Raw genomic sequence first — 19,779 nt, forward strand, 5'->3', positions numbered from 1 at the left:
AGCATGAGGTCTGAAAGGTTTGAGCGGTCCTTACAGTCGCATCAAGCTGGCTTCATTCTGTAGGACTCAGTGCTGTAGTGACACCACAGCAGTAACACAGCACTGTAAAGTATAAAAGTCTGTGACTATGATGAAGTATTTCTTACATCAGAGGGTAAAATGATTATTACTGCAGGATTAATGTGGAGCTGCTTGGTTTCATCATCAGTCTGTGGCTGAGGGGTCGTTCACCTGCTCATCGTCTTCATAACCGACCGCTTTGTAAAAATTCCGAGATCATAGCCCACCACACTAACTGCACTTTGATTCATCTTAAAACACTGTGCACAGAGATATCACAGAGGTCAGAGGTCACCACACTGATGATACAGACAGAAGAAAGCAGAGACTCAACAACACAAGGAGTGAAAATAAGATGAGATAATAACTGAGGTCAACTTTAGTGCCAAACATGAAGAAAAGCTAAAGATGAAAGTGAATGAGGGACGAGGTGATCGTTCAGAGGATGGTTTCAAACTCTGACGCAGCTCCTCTGAACTGATTTAGTTTACAAAGTAAAAACATTAAAATTATCAAAGAGAAAAACATCAAAGCGCCACATCTGCACAGAGTTTAACATCTGGCCTGAAACATGTTTGCAAACCTCAAACTAATCGCTCTGATTAATCGGCTGATCATTAAACTGTTGTTTGAGTCTGTGACGCGTGCAGCAGGAGAGAGAGCAGAGAAGGAGAAGCAGCTCTTCAGCTGCTCTTTATCTCTGATGGACGTCTCAGTATTAAACACTAATAAACTGATCTGGGCTCAGTGTTTGTTTAACCAGCAGGAGCCTGGTGCAGCGCTGACCCCGCCCACCCCAGAGTCTGGGTGCGTTTGATTAAAACACAGGAGAAAGTCACATTTGAGTCTGAAGAACCACAGAGAGAAGAAGGAGAAGCAGTGAACTCACAGCTCTGATGTTCCTCTGATGGTTCTCCTCCTCTGATGGTTCTCCTCCTTTGATGGTTCTCCTCCTCTGATGGTTCTCCTCTGCGACTCCTGGAAAACAAAACAGACTGAGGAGCTTGTGTTCCTCTGCAGCAGCTTCACCTGAATAATCCGCTCATTCAGCACCGGGACTCCTCCTCTTCCTCCGGGCGGTCACTGCTCTGTGCTGCTGTGGGTGGGGGTCTCTGTGGGTTCAGGCTGTGGAGCTCAGGCTTCTGATTTGTGTCAGTGTGGCGCCATCTGCAGGTCAGTCTCGGTGCTGCACTCTGTAGCATGTGTGGGAGGAGTCCTGCTCCTCAGCCGCCACCCCCTCTGACATCATCCTGGAGTTCGTCATACAGACGTGTCTGAACATGAGAACTCCTCTCAGGTTCTTTACAAACCTCAAAAGAACCGAAGCAACAGGTTAAACAGAGTGTTTGTATCAGCTGTCTGTGCTTCATCAGAGGAACTTCATCATCCTCAGACTTGTTCACATAATGATGTGATGAGAGCACAGTTTGATTGGTTATCCACAGATTTAGGAATCATCCATCCATCTTCTTCCGCTTACCCAGGGCCGGGTCGCGGGGGCAGCAGCCTCAGCAGAGAAACCCAGACTTTCTCCCCAGCCACCTCCTCCAGCTTGTCCATGAGACCACCAAGGTGTTCCCAGGCCAGCCGAGAGATACAATCTTTCCAGCGTGTCCTGGGTCTGCCCCGGGGCCTCCTCCCCTGATTTAGGAATCATTTAAACTTTGTATGAAACAATACACAGAAAGGAGCATGAAAGGAGCACTTTTTAATTAGAGTTCAGCATCAAGTCTCAGTCCCCAAATCACGGTTGAAACTGAGAGGAGACCGAGCGTTCTCTATCGTGGCTCCTGAGCTTTGCAATAATCTTCCTCTTCACATTAGGCGATCGACATCAGTGCTGGTTTTTAAATCCAGACTCATTTTTATTCACTGGCTTTGACTCAGTGGTTGACTGACTTGTATTTTATTGTTTTCGCTATGTTTATTATTTTATTGTATTTATTATTCTTATGGCATCTATTATATTTCTGTTGTTCAGCACTTTGGTCAGCCTTGTGTGTTTTTAAAGTGCTATATAAATAAACGATGATGATGATGATGATGATGATGAAGTCAGTTACACTGTTGGGACACTTTTTGTGGATACGTTTATTTCCCATCATTCGGCAGAGGCAGCAGGGCTGTAGTAATATTAATAAGGTGGAACCTCTCCCTCACCGTGGCTGACTGTATAAAAGAGAATAATGGGCGTTATGTTATTGTCAAAGGAAGTTTGACATCAGAGTTTGTGATAATGAATGTTTACCCACCAGAGCATCCCTCTGATTTTCTGATTCACATGTAAAATCAACTTCTTGTTCCTTTTTCTTTCATCTAAAGAGTGCAGCGGTGTTTTTAACCCAGTGCAGTTTATTATCGTTGTGTACTCCGAGGTATTTATAGTCCACATCGACCCCCTCGATTGAAACAGGGGTCACAGGTTTCCTGGTCCTCCTTAAGTACATTGAGCTGTAAATAATTCTCTCGCACCACGTGACAAAGGAGTTAACCACAGCCCGCTACTCTGACTCATCACCCTCACCGATCCACCCAACCACCGCAGAGTCATCAGAAAACTTCTGAAGATGCCAGGTCTGTAATCCTGGGGCCAATGGGATGTGGCGTCTTTGGTACAGGAACGAGGCATGATGTCTTCCACAGCAATGGGACCCTCTGTAGACTCACACTCAACATGAACAGTTTATGAAAGACTCCACAAAGCTGGGGGAGCAGGCCTCGAGGACACGGGACTCCCACTGTCTGGTCCAGCAGACTTGTGGAGTCTCCTCATCTGTCTCTGAACCTGGTCATGAGTGAAAGTGAGAGGGGGGGGAGGGGTGTCAGGACTTTTACAGGAGGCTATGATGCAGTGTGGAGACAGTGGGTGGCTGTGGACTGCAGGCTGACCACAGGTAATGCTGTGGGGGGAACAACATTCACTGCAGTGTCCAGTCTGTTGTAAAACACATTCAACACGTTAGCTCTGTCCTCACCACCCCCAGCTCCTCTGCTGTTGGATGGTCTTCGTGCCATTCCACACCTCTGTTATGTTGTTCTGCTGGAGTTTAAACTCCAACCTTCTGTCACGGTTGCCGATAGCCAACTGCGGGGATGTGAGGAAAAGGAGGACCCAGGCGTGGAGCTCTGAATGTAAGCAGTGCGTTTATTTACAGTGCAGTAAATGACCAGTACATAATAAATCCCCGGAGCTCCCTAGACTCCTGTGTCGTGTCTCACTCAAACGTCCGTGCTCGTGCTCTCCGCTCCCGTGTTACCGCACATGCCATGCATTCTGCTCCACGCTCTTCCTGCAAGGAAACAACAGAGGCAGCCGTCAAACACAACTCCTGCGGGCAGACACGACACTAGTCTAGTCTAGTCTAGTCTAACTTGGAGTGTGGCAGGGACTTCAGGTGTGGCCAGTCCTCCAGCAGGGCCACACCCATCAGGCCTGAAGGTGCTACAGAAAGCAGCTGTACATACACACACATACCTGCCTACATACAAATGTGGACACAGAACAGTAGCACAGTATCACATATAGCACATATACTTCATAACTGCTCAGGGTCCTGGGTCGCTCAGACCCAGGGTCCCTGACACCTTCTCCTGTAACTGTCCTTATCCTCTCTGAACTCCGCCTTTATTAACACCTGAACTGTTCTCACCTCCTCTCTGTTGCCCCTCCTCTCATCATTGAGGAGAACCTCCTATTGTTTATGAGACATAGGCTGTGTCCCAATGACTGTATAAAAGATGGACGACGCGACCCCGCTTCCTCCCATTGTGCAAGAATGAAGACAAAATATCCCGCTTGTGGAGGCTGCCATCTTGCAAATTTGGAGCCAGAGTCTGCGCAGTAGTGACTTGAGGTGGAGCGACTGTGTAACGCGCCTGCCCACATACCCGCTGGATGTGACCGCAAACACGCCCCCCTACACTTTTTACGTAGCCCAGCTGCTCGAGTTTTTTTGCTGGTTTACCGGCGACTGACGACTTGTTTAATTAAGGTAAATACAACCACGTCACTGTTATAAAAAAGACACACAGCTTATCATCTTATAGTTCTAAAATCACTCTGTTGTTAATTCGTTTGCTAGATTAGCCGCTAGCATGCGCACTGTGTTGGAGGCTAGTTGCTAGCTAGTTAGCGATGCTACACACCTGTTACTCTAATAGTCTGTGTTATTGAAGGATTCAGGACTCCTTATGTTTTTTTATCCATTTTTAGACAGCGATGAGATCAGCTGCTCACTCTACAGAGGCCCAGAGTTACTGTTAATATCAGAAATATAATGCTGTCCTTTGAGATTTTAACATAAGACTGAGTGTAATGGATCTAAAACTGTTTAAATCTGCAGAGCCCTCTACAACCTGGTAACATGGAAACTTTAAAAAGAGCAGCAGAACTTTTCAGTAGTGTAGTCTAATTTGTTCTTTTCATTTAATAATAGAGTCCATATTGATCCCTCAAAATTGAAATAAAGCTGATTCTTCTGTCCTCACACACTCAGGATCTGAAGTTCTTCTCTTGCATTTTTTCAGTGGATTAAAGTACTGTAGTGTACTTTAATCCATAGTTCCTGATTAATGAGGAGTTACTGAAGTACATGCTTTTAAAAAAGATGTTGCTCTCTTTACAGATGTGGCAAGAGACTGAAAACATGTTGTTGTTTGCACATATTTAATATTCAGCTCTGCACAGGAGCTGAAGCTGTTATGTGACGGCTGTGTGCAGACAGGAATAGGACCCAAGGTGCAGACTCCAGAGACAAACGTAAACTGAAACAGCTTTAATGCTGAACTCAAACATAACATAACTGGAAAAATCAAAATAAACTAACACCAGCGGACTGACAGAACACACAGCTAGGTAAACGGTAGATCACGACACAGACACAGAGAAACACAGGGCTTAAATACACAGAGGGAGCAATCAGGGAATGGGTAACAGGAGGGAAACACAGCTGGGGCAAATCAGGCCTAACGAGACAAGGGGAAGCGAAACCAGATACATAACATCAGACAAGGACCTTCAAAATAAAACAGGAAACATGACACAGACTGAACTAAAGACACAGACTCACACGCACTGCAACAGAGGGAACAGAGACGTGGGACCAGGGCAGACACTGACTGGACACGGGGATATAGGAACTAAGGATACACAGAGACGCGAACTAGACAAGGGGATACAGCTGACAGGGGAGACAGAGCAACTAGAGAAGACAGAGACATAAACCATAAGACAGAACTCAAAGAAACCAAAGACTAGAAATTATAAATAATAAACTCAAAAACCCTGGGTCAACGACCCAGGCCTCCTAACAGAAGCAGGGTGCAGCCTGTTGCTTTTACAGTATAATACTTGTAATAAAAGTACAGTAACAGTAATTAGTGACTGAGTAGCCTGGGGCGTTTCTCTTGATTTCTTTAGTAAATTTCTTTGGTAAATTCATTCACCTGCACGGGTTAGCTAAACAAACCCTGACAGCCGAGTGCTCATTTTAGCTAGGACGGTAGTTACGGATTAGCTTACAAACACATTTAACTTACCGAAACAGTGCAGCAGGGCCTCGGGTCCTTCTGTCGGGTAGTCCAGTTTACTGAAGAACACCTCAGGCTGTCAGGTTAAAACACTCGGTCGTGTTTTCGTAGCGTAAACGCTGGCCCTCCTGTCAGAGCCTACGCTCTATCTGTCTGCTATTCCCAAACAGAGATACGCAAGTTTCTCCATGACTGCAGCTGCCAGTCAAAGCTACGATAGCGTTACACCCCAATTTAACATCACCGCGGTAGGAATTAGAATCAAACTTATGGGAAAGGAGACCCCTTGAACATCAATCAGCGTGATGAGAACTATTGAAAACAAAAGACAGAATCTTTGGAAAAAATTTATCTGAGGAGAATTAATTTATTTTAGTCTGACCCCAGTCCCATCCGCTAACATGGAGGAGGCGGGGTTTATGACCTATACTGCAGCCAGACACCAGGGGGCGATAGAGACGTTTTGACTTCGCGTCCTCCATGTTTTCTACAGTCGATGCTGTGTCCCAATAGACTATAGCTGTGTCCCAAAACGTCGGCTGCATCCTCCGGAGTTCGCATTTGAAGGAGTCGACGAAGGCTGTCCCAATTCGTCGACTCCTTCAAATGCGGCCTACAAATGCGTCCTTCATTTCCCCGAATTTGAAGGATGGGTCGGGTGTGTCCTTGTCGATATTTTTCCCCCCGCGCCTCAGAGCAAAAGAGAAAAGGGATTCAAATTTTATATTTCTCAGTATCTGTAAACAGCGGTCCCTCGTTTATCATCTCAAACCAGGAAGTTAGCATTTTCTCGTGCACAGGGTCTATTAAGAGACCGCACGCTAGAAGTACGCATTTTAAGTGCGATTACGTCACCGCCACGCGACGACGGCTGTCCCAATCGAAGTGTACTTCAAATGCATACTCCAAATGTGCCATCGATTTCCCCAAATATCAAGCGTGGTCCGGTGCATGCTTCGTGGTCCCATATATCCCACAATTCATAGCGCGGCGGTGGGTGTGGATAATTTTGCCGCAAAATACAGCAGAAGGGAGCAGCCGACGAGTGAACTGTCAAAAGTAAGTACTGAAGATTATGTCACTTATTCATGTGCGAATGTTTAATAACGAAGAACATTAAACATTGCTGTTGGCCACATGTCGGGAAGGTTATGTGACATTAGTGATGTTTGTACTTTCAGCATTAACTTGGTTTTAAAGCCTTTACTTTAAAGTATACGCCGTTCAATAGTCGACCTTAATCTTACAGAGAATGTGATGATTTTGTGGATAATTAAAGTCAGTCATATATCCACAAACACAACAAGCTGAAAGTCAGTGATGCTGCTCGGTTTGCAGTCCTGAACATCACAGCACAAGCAGGATTCACTGCACTGTTAATGTGAGCTGTGTTATATTGCTGCCTCTGTTCGGTGGTGTCGAGCCAAACGCACTTTAACGTGTGTTTGAACGAGCTGACGGTTCACTCGTTAAGCTGAAAGAAAGATGCTTTAATCACAGCAGTCACACATGTGTCCACTGCACCATCTGGAACTCTTCTTGTTTACACTCGTAATAACACAAACACTAAATCCTGCTTCTCTGGTGCTGTTGTGTAGCAGTGTGTACACCTGAGACTGTCACCTGTCTGTCTGTCCTGCACTCTCTCTCTGTTTCTTTCTCTCTGATTGTGGAATAAAAGTATGAACATGTGTTTATAAGTTACACTTGTGTTTGAATCCTGCAGCTTATCACACATTTGATTTCCATGTGTGACGACTGCAAGTGTCCAGAGTGAGGACAGACTGAGGGACACACTGCTGCACATCATCTGTGAGGCTTTGCAGCCCTGATGATCCACCAGGACAAACTCAGCAGTGTGTGAGGAAGAGGAGGAGGAAGAGGAGGACAGGGACAGGTGCTGCTAGGGCGAGACAGACGTCTCTCACGGAGTCCTTTAGTGCTGCAGGCAGGCAAGGTGTTCAAATAGCGCACAACTTCTGGTTTTTATTTCAATGTGATAATTGCACAGTTTGCATGAGCATTTAATCTAAGCACTGTGAACAAAACATAGAATAGATCATTAACAGCACGCTGATGCAGAGCTTCTGCCCACAGTGCTTAACACACTTCAAGAAGGTTCCTGGTTTGAATCCCAGCTGGTTCTGTCTGTGTGGAGTTTGAATTAGATAAAGTATGAACGTACAGGAGGTCAGATGTGTAAGAACATGTCACCAGTTCTCTAGTACTTGAAATGGTACCACTAGTATCTCCATACAGGCGTCTTGAAGCTGAATCACCAACAAAGACTTTTGTAGGAAATATTAAATAAATTTCAGTTCAACAAATTTTCCCTGTGTCATTTTTCATTATCACACCTGTTTCACTTAAACATTATATCAGTAATATGAGATTCTCCAGAAAACCAGACTTTTCTTCCTCTTCAGGTCTGATCAGTCAGCAGGCTGTGACTGCAAGGCCATTTCTTCTTCACTCATCCACAGATGTTTCTCCAAGCCAGCTGGGTGGGTCAGTGGCTCAGAGGCTGCAGGATGGAGGAACAAAAGAATCATTAGAATTTGAAACAACCAGAGACGAGACAGAAGGAGGCTGTCACCAAGTCTTCAGTCAGAGTCCAGAATTTATCAGGACAGAAACAGATCATCTGCAGAGGCTTATTGAAGAGTTTCAGTCAGGTTTCAGAGCTCATCACAGCACAGAAACAGCTTTAGTGAAGGTTACAAATGATCTTCTTATGGCCTCTGACAGTGGACTCATCTCTGTGCTTGTCCTGCTAGACCTCAGTGCAGCATTCGATACTGTCGACCATAATATCCTATTAGAGCGATTAGAACATGCTGTAGGTATTACAGGTACTGTGCTGCAGTGGTTTGTATCATATCAGCTCTGTTCTGGGATGGACTAGGACGGTTGAGGCAGTGCCATGTGAGGACGCTGGTTTGTGAGCTCTGCACTCGAACCCTTGTATTTACCATATTACTCTTCAAAAATGACGTGATATTACTTCACATACGAGAGCAAAAACATATTAGAAAACAACCATCCCGGTCTATGGACAACATGCCCGAAAAAATTCAAGCCAACAAGATGGAGCAGGACATGAGGGCCTCTCAAGCAACTGCTGGCCCAGCTAGCCTAGCATGCCCAAATGCCACGGAGACAACTGTGGACGAGCAGCAGGCAATCCTGAAGGAGCTGCAATTAATGAAGCAAGAATTGCTGGAGAAAATAGATGAAAAGGCTGCAGAGACCCAAACGGAGCTGCGTAACATCACTGACAGGCTCAATAAAAGACGGGATAAGGTTGAAAGCCACACATCTGAGTTGGAAAAGGGAGTCACTGCTAATTCCGACTCTATTGCAGCTATGCAATCCAACATGAAGAAAGGGTTACCAGCGTGATCCAGTGTGATAAAAGAGCTTGCCCTGCTAAAGGCCCTGTGCGAGGATTTGGAGGCTAGGTCACGGCGCTGCAACGTCCGCGTTATGGGGGTAAAGGAGGGACGAGAGCAGGGAACACACCCATCTGAATATGTGTCGGAAATGCTGAAAAAAGGCTCTTGCTCCGGAAAAAAAGCCAACTCTGGATAGGGTGCACCGGACCCCCCGCACCAAGCCAACTCAAGATGACCAGCCATCGAGGGCATTTGTAGTGAAATGTCATTACCTCAGAGAAAAGGAACTACTTCTCAGGAAGGCAGCCGAGGCTGGGGTGATAACAACTGCAGACGGTGAGTCTGCCGTACTGCCGGACTTCAACCAAGCTGTGAGTAAACAGCGTGCCGCCTATACCGAGGTGAGGAATCTACTTTACAGTTGCAATGGAGTCCGCTATGGGCTGAGGTATCCAGCGACGCTGAGGATTACTACCGCGGATGGACAAGAAATTAAGAAGTTCTGAAGAAGTTAACGAGCGCTTGATATATGTCTGGGCCAGGACTCGCTCACACCTGTGACTGTTCTGATTTTGTATTATGTAAATAAAACTGAACTGAATGGACTCTGTTGGATGCTTTGGAGACATCTCACTGTGGCTCCACTATATTTCTACGTGCAACCAGAAGTAGACAAAACTGCATTTGCTTTATTGAAGAAGACATCAAAAAGATCATTAAAGTTGTGAATCTGGTGTTTTTAACTCTATAAAGTTACTAAAACATGCAGGTGGAAAGGTGAGCTGATGTCTACCTTCATACTGACCTCCGACTTTGAGCAGCACGGTCTTCTCTCTCCAGATGTTCCTGCTGTCAACTCTGCAGTGGTATCTTCCCATGTCGCTGACTGTTGGATGTTTAAGGGTCAGGCTGAGGTTTCCTGTCTCCAGCAGCTTTTTGCTCGTCTCTGTTCGGCCTCTGTACTCCTCGTCCTGTTTGTCAGGCTGATCTGATTTGTTCTGATACACGTGGACCATCACCATTGGTTCAGGGTCATCTCGCCACCACTTCACTCTGATGTCATCGGGGAGGTCACCTGTGGATTTGAAGGGCAGCTGGATTGACTCCTCCCCATCTTTCACCTCCATCTGACAGACTGAGGACAATGCAGCATGAAATCAGGCATGAAGAGCAAAGGCAGTTTAACAGCAAACACACCAGTTTAAAAACAACACAGTAAAACTGTCACTGTCAGGGTGCTGGGCCATTGAGTTTATTTAGTATTTTTATGTTTCTGAGATCATTTGTAATCCCTGATTAATGTTCTCTTTCTGTTAGGTTCCATTCATGCCGTTGTCTTCATCTGTGTGTCTCACTCTCCAGGTCTTAGTCATGTCCTTGTGTCTTGTTTCCCTTTTCTGTTCCCATGTTCGCCTCCTTGTGTTTCATCCTTTCTCCTCTGTCTGTCATCTGCATCCATGTGTTTCTCCCCAGCCCGTCATGTGTCTTTGGTCGTGTCCAAATTCATGGGCTGCATCCTCCTGAGGACCCGGCCTTCGTGGTCTACGTGGGCCGGGTCCTCAGAAGGTCGGGTAGGCTGGAAGTAAACGGCTGTGAAATTGGACGGTCTAGCCTTCAGATTAGCGTCATCGCTGTCTCGGTGGAGTTTAATAAACTCGGCCGTTTGATCCTTGCTATCTAAAATATAACAGGACACTGGTGTAAATTCTCGACTGTCTCATACTTCTGTTTAATAAGTTTTCTGTTTGACGTTTAGTCAGCTGTGTAAAAACCAAGGAGGAACCAACCCGGGGGATTAATAAAGTTTTATTTTATCTAATCTAATCTAATCTAATAACTTTAATCTCAGCCAAACCGATTTACTCACGAACAAACAAAACACTGAAAAAAGCCCAACAATAACATTTTTAGGTTGTCTAAGTGACTTATATATTACGTTTAACCCGAGTAGCGAAAGTCCGCGGTGATCTGAAAATGATGTGCCGGGAGTTGTGCCGTTCTCGGCCGCATCAGTGACCCTCGAGCTCCCGGCTAGCTGTCGAGCTGGTGGGTAGCAGACGTCTCCGAAAACGTCGAAGCACTTTTGCAAATATGCGATATCTTGATAAACCGAGCAGATATTTGATGTTTACACAACTACTTTCTCGCCTGAAAATATGTTAAAAGTTTATTTTGTGACCCAGAAAGATTAGTAAGAGTAATTTTAAAACTTAGTAGCGGCCGCCATTGTTGGAAACTGGGATATGGTAGGCCACGAAGGACACACCCATCCTTCGAATTCGGGGAAAAGGAGGACGCATTTGTCGGCCACATTTAAAGGAGTCGATGAATTGGGACAGCCTTCGGCGCGTCGCTGTGACGTAATCGGTCTACAAATGCGGCCTCAGGAGGATGCAGCCCATGAATTTGGACACGACCTTAGTCTGCATCTTAGTGTGTTTCCTGTTTTATTTTGACAGTCTCTCGTCCCGTGTTCAGTGTGTTTGGTTTCGCTTCCCTGTCTCGTCATGTCTGTCCGTCCCATGTGTTTCCACTTCCCTCATCAGCCTTCTGTGTATATACTATCTCTGCTTTTCCTTTGTCCCTCGTTAGTTTGTCTGTTCTTCTCCAATCATGTTCCTCGGCTGTTGTTTCCAATCATGTTCCACCAATAAACAGCTCGCTTTTCATTAGAAGTTAGTTTTCCCTCCCTGCACCTGCTTTTAGGTCCTCACCACTCACCGCTCCACACGATCTGCACATGTAGATGGTGGTAGTCACAGATATCCAGGGTACTCCTCACTAATTAATCCACAATGTGCGATTTCATTATCACAGCATAAAGAGTTCTTCCTGATGTATTTAAACAGCATCAGACAGCCGCAGCATCCATGACAGACAGTCTGGAGCAGCAGCAGTCGTGAAGTGACTCGTGTTTATCACATGTATGAGGTTAACGGTGTTTGGACCTGATCACAAAGGAACAGCTGATTATTTAATAGTGAGTAAATTTGAGGTGTGTGGATGTTTACTGCAGGCCTGATAATGATACTCATGCACATAACTCACATCATTTCCTGTGCTGCTAACACTATCAGGATGTGTCACTCATCCTCTGAAGCTGGTGTTTACACTGACGCTGACAGGCTTTGGTATCGTGTACAGTCCTGACCTTTGACATGGAGCTGTACTTGTTTCTTCATCAGGATGTTTCCCTCCCTGCTGCGGGCGGTGCAGGTGTAGGTGTCTGTGTCTGAATCTGTGGGATATTTCAGGGTCAGACTGAGGTCTCCAGCCTTCAGCGGGCGTTTCTTCATCTCTGTCCGCTGTCTGTAAAACCAGTGCTGCTTGTCGTGCTGGTCGGAGGAGTTCTCAAACAGGTGGATTGTCTTGTCTTTACTGTTGCTCCACTCCACTTTAGCATCTTCAGGCAGGTGAGTTATAGTTTTGCATGGCAGTTGGACAGCATTCACCTCTGCATCCACCTCCACCTGGTACACTGACAGAAAAGCAAACCACAGAATCAGCTTTGCAGGCAGCAGATGGCATCATGAGCCCCCATCAATCAGCTCTATAGTCTTCAAAGGCTTTACCCCTGAACTCATGCACAGGATGTCAAAGCTGCTGGTTCCTCATAGCCACACAGCAGTGCCATGATAAACCAGGTAACAGCAGTCACATATAGAAGCTTTCAAAATACCCCAAGTATTACATTTAAAAGCACTGGGTGGACATCATTGTACTGGGAGTTAAGGGGCCAATTTTAAAACTAACCTACACCAAGGTGGTTTTTAGCGCCAATGCTAAGCAGCAAGTGAAAACTAATAGAAATGATGTTTGTTTGTTAACATTTTTACTGCTACCACACCTTTAATGATTAAGACAAAAAGCCCTGCGACAGGCTGGAGATCTGTCCAGGTGAACCCCGCCTCTCACCCTGCAGTATAGGCAGAACAGGCTGAACGGGCCCCTTTGCAGTTTTCACATCAACCAGACCCTTTGGTTGGCATCAACAAGCTTCAGGCATGATTCTGGCTGACCCTCTTTTTATGCTACCTGGGTGTTAAAGCATTGTTTTGGTTTTTGGACTTTGGACCCTGTTTATTATTGTAGTAACCTACGTCTCTTAGTCTTTATCTGATGTTGTTTCGTTTTCCTGTGGCTGGTCTCTGTCTGTTTCCTGTTTTATTGTGATAGTGTCGTGTCCCATGTACGTTATGTTTAGTTTTGCTTCCCTGTTTCATTATGGTAAACGGTAAATTGCACTTTTTGGTGATGGCTACATTGTAGCCACAGCCGCCCTGGGGCGCACTGAGTCACATTCATTCCAGTTGTGTGTTCGCCTGTTACCCAGCCTCTCCTTATCTTGCATGTATTTCTGTCTTCTGCAGCTTTCAGCTCTGTCTCAGTTGTTCAGGATTCTGAACTCTTCACGTTTCTGTTTTTTGTTGAGCGTCAGCACACGATCAGTGTCGTGGTCTGGTAGGTTCTGCTGGGCTGTTTTTCTTGTTTGTTTTCTTTCCCTTTTTCTAACTCGCTCTCTTTACAATCATTATCAGGTGGAGCTGCTGAGCTGGCATGAAGCTTTGGGTGGAGGTTTCCTGACAGTTCCTTCTTTCCCTCCTGCACCTGTTCCTGATCACAGTTAAGTGAGCAGGTATTATTGAGTGGTGCTGCAGCTCTCTCCTAGTTCATCTTTGCTGCATTGGTGACAGTCAGGTCCCTCATCTTTCTGTTTGACCGTAGTCACTGGCTCTTACTTTACATTTCTGTTTTCCTGCAGTATCCTGTTTGAACCTTCTGTAGAAGTTTGCTCAAGTCTCGACCCTTTTGTGGACTTTGAACTCTGCTGAAATCTGCAAAGGAACTCATTCACCTACCAGCCATCAGCCAGCTCCAACCTGGCATCCCTGAACAACTGCTTGTTGGACTAGTAACCCTCCCAAGTTCTCATTCGACTTTCCAACATAACTCCTACACTCTGCATCATGCTCCAGTCATCTTGAGACCTTTATTAACATTCGATCTCTTCTCTGGCAGAGCCACCTTTTCCCCAGCAGCTGCTTTCTCGCTCCTCTCCACGGTTGCCTTGTCCCAGTGGTTCCCAAACTTTTCTGTTAGCCCCCCTTTGTTTTACAAGAAAAATCTTACATGAGATGAATTTCTACAGTGACAGAGACAAAATGTACTGTTAATCTGACTATCTTCAGGTTTTACACGCTTACATATACACACACAGTTACTGTCCCTCCATTTACAAAGGCAGAGGCGTCACGCTGTGATTATTTTACTGTAGTTGTTTTTTTTCCTGTGTAATAATATTCAACATTGCTATCAATACATTTTTTTAAAAATGCCTCTCTGTGCAAAATGGGTTCAAAAACATAAACAGCTGTGAGATCCTGTTTGTCTGTGATTTGAACCGGGGGAACAAACTGTGTCAGGATCAGCCTGATGTTATTTGTATCCCGCTGTAACTTTACTGTATAAAGAGCAAACATCTCCAACATGTCAGGAGTAGTTAGTCATTACAACAAGTGTTTGTGAACTAAAGATCAAGAATGTGGGATCCTTGTCCGTGATTTGAACAGCCCAGCGCTGCTCCTGACACAGGGAAAACCAATCCTGCAGGGAGACCTACCTCAGCACCTGTGCAGGTGAAGCCAAAGGGCAGATTTGCTTCACCATATTTTCTAGTCTTTGGCTTAGAATGAAGTTGGTTTGGAAACTTATTCAGCGACGCTACATCTCCTGCTTTGCGTTTGTGTGGCCTGTAAAAACCTGTCCATTATGCCAGCAGTGTCCAAGCGTTTTTTTTTTTTCCTTTCATACCGTGCGCCCCCTGCGATGGCTCTATACCCCCACTAGGGGGCGGGCCCCACACTTATCCTTCACCTTCAGTAACACATTTAAACCTGCCAACAACAACCTGAGTCCACTCCTTGAATTCGATTTGAATCACACTATGACAGTTGGAGAATTTTTACCATCATCCTGGATGGTGATAGAGACTCACCTGACATTAGATAGAGACGGAAATAAAATAAGAGACCCCCAGAAACAATGACAGTGGTGAGAACCAGGAGAACCAGCAGAACCTTAGACCAAGCTGGGAATCGTTCTGTGGAGAAACAGAAAGAACGTCATGACGTCTGACCTCTGACCTGTATCTATAGAGGATTGTTTCTGACCTTTGACCTGTAGCTGTATGTTATTCAGTGTCAGGTCTTGTGTCCCATCACTGATGGTGCAGGTGTAGTTGCCGCTGTCAGTGAGCCGGGGCTTTCTCAGAGTGAGGCTGTAGTCTCCAGTATCCAGGGCATCAGGCCTCATCGACGTCCGCCCGCTGTAATGCTGGTTTTGGCCTTGGAGGTCATCTTCTTCTTTTCTCTGGTGGACAGTTTTGGGATTGAGGTCAAAGCGGCTCCAGATCACTGTGGGATCGTCCTCGGGTATGATACCAAAGTACTGGCAGGGCAGCACGACAGCCTCCACCTCCTCGTATACCTCCAACACTGCAGCACCCTGGGAAACTGCACACCAACACAAATCAATCACATGATGTAGGTTTCTGTCAGTGTGCCCCAGCTGTGGCTGCAACTCAAATTTCAAATTCAAATTTTATTTGTCACGTACACAGTCATACACAGTACGATATGCAGTGAAATGCTTGGACAACTGCTCGTGACCTAAAGAGAACAAAAAAGGAAAAGGCTATGAATAAGATAGGAAATAAATATGAAAAATTAAAAAGGGTAAATTTAACTAGGGAGGAATAAAATATAAATTAAGGTTAAAAATGAAATAACTGTACAACACAAATTAGAATGAAGGGTAAATTTAACTGGGAAGAATAAGATAAAATATATAAATTAAAGTTGAAAATAAAATAACTGTACAACAAAATACACAATATAGAACTATATAAGAATGTATGAAGAAATCTAAATATAAATAAATATATACACAATAACAGCAGCTGTACAAGTATTAACCGGAAATGAAGAATATAGTGACCAGTGTTGTGCAAAACCAAAGTCCAGAAAGTCCAGTGTGTGTGTAAGAACCATATGTGTGGGTCAGGACTGTGTGGTGGTGTGATTGAGAGACCGTATCGCCTGCGGGAAGAAGCTCCTCCTCAGTCTCTCTGTGTTGGTCTTCAGGGAGCGGAATCGCTTTCCTGACCTCAACAGAGAGAACAGTCTGTTGTTGGGATGGCTGAGGTCCTTCACCATCTTCCTGGCCTTGGTCCAGCACCGCCTGCTGTAGATTGAGTGCAGGTCAGGGAGCTCGGAGCGGATGGTGCGCTCAGCTGACCGCACAACCCTCTGTAGAGCTCGTCTGTCCTGCATGGTGCTGTTCCCGAACCAGGTTAAGATGTTTCCCGCCAGGATGCTCTCTATGGTGCAGGAGTAAAAGTTCCTGAGCACCTTGGAGGGCAGTTGGAAGTCTCTCAAGCGTCTGAGGTGGTAGAGACGCTGTCGGGCCTTTTTCACCACGGTGTTGATGTGACAGGACCATGACAGGTCCTGCGTGATGTGAACTCCGAGGTATTTGAAGCTGTCCACTCTCTCCACTGGGCACTCGTTGATGACGGGGGTCTGGTAGTTCCTCTCCTGCTTAGTGCTGAAGTCCACTATCAGCTCCTTTGTCTTACTGACGTTTAGAAGGAGGTTGTTCCTCTGGCACCAGTTCTCCAGATTCCTAATCTCCTTCAGGTAGGCCGTCTCGTTGTTATCAGAGATCAGGCCCACCACGACGGTGTCGTCAGCAAACTTGATGATGGTGGTGGAGCTGGTAGTGGCCACACAGTCATATGTGTACAAAGAGTACAGCAGGGGGCTCAGAACACACCCCTGGGGGGCTCCAGTGCTGAGAGTGGTGGAGGCTGAGACATGTCCGCCCATCCTTACTGCCTGTGGTCTGCCAGTTACGAAGTTGGAGATCCACTGACACATAGATGAGCTGAGTCCCAGATGCTCCAGCTTGGTGGTGAGTGTGGAGGGAATTATGGTGTTAAATGCAGAGCTGTAGTCTATGAAGAGCATTTTAACATAATTCCCCCTTCTAGTGTCCAAGTGAGTGAGTGATGTGTGGAGGAGATGAGAGATGGCATCGTCTGTGGAACATACATAAGTCACTCATAAATAAATAGTTGGAAAAGAAACATGTGTAGTTGTAGCAGCAAACAGTGTGTTAAGTGGATGTGTTGTACAGGGAGATGGCCACAGGCAGGAATGATTTCCTGTGTCGTTCAGTGGTGCATCATGGGTAATCTCAGTCTCTCACTGAACGAGCTCCTGTGACTGACCAACATGTCATGGAGTGGGTGGGAGGTGTTATCCAACATTGTCTTTATCTTGGACAGCATCCGCCTCTCCGACACCACCTTGAGGGAGTCCAGCTCCATCCCCACAACATTGCTGGCCTTACGGATTAGTTTATTAAGTCTGTTGGCATCTGCGACCCTCAGCCTGCTCCCCCAGCATGCAACAGCATAGAGGATCGCACTGGCCACCACAGACTCATAGAAAATCCTCAGCATTTTCTGGCAGATGTTGAAGGACCTCAGTCGCCTCAAAAAATAGAGACGACTCTGGCCCTTCCTGTAAAGTGCTGTGGTGTTTTTAGCCCAGTCCAGTTTATTGTCAATGTGTACTCCAAGGTATTTATAGTCCTCCACAATGTCAACACTGACCCCCTGGATTGAAACAGGGGTCAAGTGTTTCCTGGTCTTCCTGAAGTCCACGATCAGTTCCTTGGTCTTTGCCACGTTGAGCTGCAGATGATTCTGCTCACACCACGTGACAAAGGAGTCGACCACAGCCCGGTACTCTGTCTCATCATCCCTGCTGATGCATCCAACCACCGCAGAGTCATCAGAAAACTTCTGAAGATGGCAGGTCTCTGTGCAGTGGCTGAAGTCTGTGGTGTAGAGGGTGAAGAGGAAGGGGGAGAGGAGAGTCCCCTGTGGTGCCCCTGTGTGCGCAGTCTCTGAGGATACGACCTGGGATGCCATCTGGTCCTGCTGCTTTCCTGGTGTTCACTCTCTTGAAGGCTCTCCTTACTTCATGCTCGGAGATGACGAGCACGTTTCCGGTGCTGGCAGTATCTTCCTGTCTGCAGCCGTTAGCACCGCTAGCACTAGCATTGTTGGAGTCCTTAGCTGCAGCCTCGAAGCGAGCATAGAAAGCGAGCAACTGTAGCTGCCTCCACCAGTGTGTGAATATGAGAGTGACTAAATAGTGGGATTGTAAAGCGCTTTGGGTGTCTCGAAAAGCGCTTTACAATGTTGGTCCATCACAGTTCACCTGAGAAACTACAAAACACCCACAGTGATGTTTGGAGGTGACAACGTGATAGCGTGTGGCTGTTTTTCAGAACATGGCACTGACCATTTCATATCATTGAAGGAAGGATGAATGGACAAATGTTCTGAGACATTCTTGATAAAAATCTGCTGCATTCTACCAGGATGATAAAGATGAAACAAGGGTGGAGTTTCGGTAAGAGGATGATCCCAAACACAGCAGAGGAAACATTCAGCTGGTTTCAGAGAAAGTTTTAAAGCTGCTGGAACGGCCCAGCCAGTCGCCTGACCCAACTCTTGGACGCTGGTCACTTTGGGTTATTGGCCCCCTCGACACATCCACAGAACCTTCAGACTGTTTGTGTGGGAGATTGGGTCAAAATCACACCTGAGCAACGCATGTGACGACTTTCTCCATGCAGGAGGTGTCATGAAGCTGAAACACAGACCAAGGCTTTTGTATGAAGTATTAAATTCATTCAAGTATGTGTGAGCGATACTTTTCCCCGTGTCATTTCTTATTATCACACATAACTTTTATCTATGGACATCTATGGTTTGATTTCTTTGAATGTAGACTGGATGGACTGTTACCAACATCTGGAGAGAATTTCATGTCAACTGCACCTTTATATATATATTTACTTAGAAAATTGGTGGCATATTCAATACTTTTACCTGCTGTAGTTCATCATTGCCTCAGTCGTTCAAACAAGGTAACTGTTGCCGTGTCACTAATCAGGGGGAAACCTGATTAGTGTCCGGCAGGTGAGCTGGACAGGTTTATACAGCTAAATATCATCAACATAAAATTATAGGAAATGATAAATGGACTGATTCTTTTGTACTGCTTTTCTACTGCGACACTCAAAGTCATCATCAGGTCTCATTACTTCATCCACACGAGCATGTTTTTGTACATGTGAGTACTTTCTATCATTCACATCCTGATAAACAGTGTAATGAAGGCATTGGGGAAACTTGGGGTTTCCTGGACATCTTGCCCAAAGATCCTGGCATGGAGGGCAGCCAGGGGTCGGACCCCACTGAGGTCAACCAGAATGAGTACAGAGCAACATCTTACATCAGTAGCCATGCTGTTAATACTGTCAAAAATACCCTTCTCCTTACAATTCGTGAGATTATTGATGTCTATAAATGGTTTCCATATTTGTATTGACATTTTTGTTTATAACTCTTCAAAATAAAGCCTGAAACAGTTACAGCAGCATTATTTTAATATGTTGAGTCCTCTTTGTTACAAAAGTGCAACAGTGTGTGAAAAATGAGTGAAGAATTTGAGGATCATAAATATTTAAAAAGCAAGGACTAAAGTAATGACATCTGACTGAGGTCAGGTGGAGGGAGGACAGCTTACCCTGCAGCAGGATCACAAACACAGCAAACATTTTCGTCTTCCTCAGCTTCTTACTGAGCTCACTCTTCTAAAGCACGTCGACAGCAGGAGCTCACGGACGTTTCTCTGGATGAACCTGCTCAAACTCA

The 19,779-nt window shown here is 45.7% G+C and overlaps 2 protein-coding genes across 4 annotated transcripts in view; both read right to left on the reverse strand.

Moving 5' to 3' along the window:
* mylka (myosin, light chain kinase a) overlaps positions 1 to 2,155 on the reverse strand; it is a 53,458-nt gene extending 51,303 nt beyond the window's left edge. The window contains exon 1 of one of the 3 annotated variants that reach the window (XM_085383440.1): positions 950 to 2,155. The gene's annotated coding sequence lies outside the window, so the exon portion shown is untranslated. The remainder of the gene's footprint in view (positions 1 to 949) is intronic. The other 2 variants (XM_085383439.1, XM_085383441.1) reach the window with 2 other exon arrangements.
* A 4,532-nt stretch (positions 2,156 to 6,687) lies between these two features.
* LOC146651699 (uncharacterized) lies at positions 6,688 to 19,776 on the reverse strand. The gene is made up of 6 exons (XM_085385410.1): positions 19,652 to 19,776; positions 15,155 to 15,496; positions 14,980 to 15,084; positions 12,136 to 12,462; positions 9,790 to 10,119; positions 6,688 to 8,113 (listed from the first exon to the last, which is right to left on the reverse strand). The coding sequence occupies exons 1-6, from the start codon at positions 19,680 to 19,682 to the stop codon at positions 8,022 to 8,024; spliced, it is 1,227 nt and encodes a 408-aa protein (XP_085241536.1). The 5' UTR covers positions 19,683 to 19,776; the 3' UTR covers positions 6,688 to 8,021.
* Between the last annotated feature and the right edge of the window lie 3 nt (positions 19,777 to 19,779).

The sequence above is a fragment of the Rhamphochromis longiceps genome, linkage group LG16 (genome assembly GCF_057381845.1).
Source record: "Rhamphochromis longiceps isolate RC_006_pf linkage group LG16, R_longiceps_female_GT1.1, whole genome shotgun sequence".
Lineage (NCBI taxonomy): Eukaryota > Metazoa > Chordata > Actinopteri > Cichliformes > Cichlidae > Rhamphochromis > Rhamphochromis longiceps.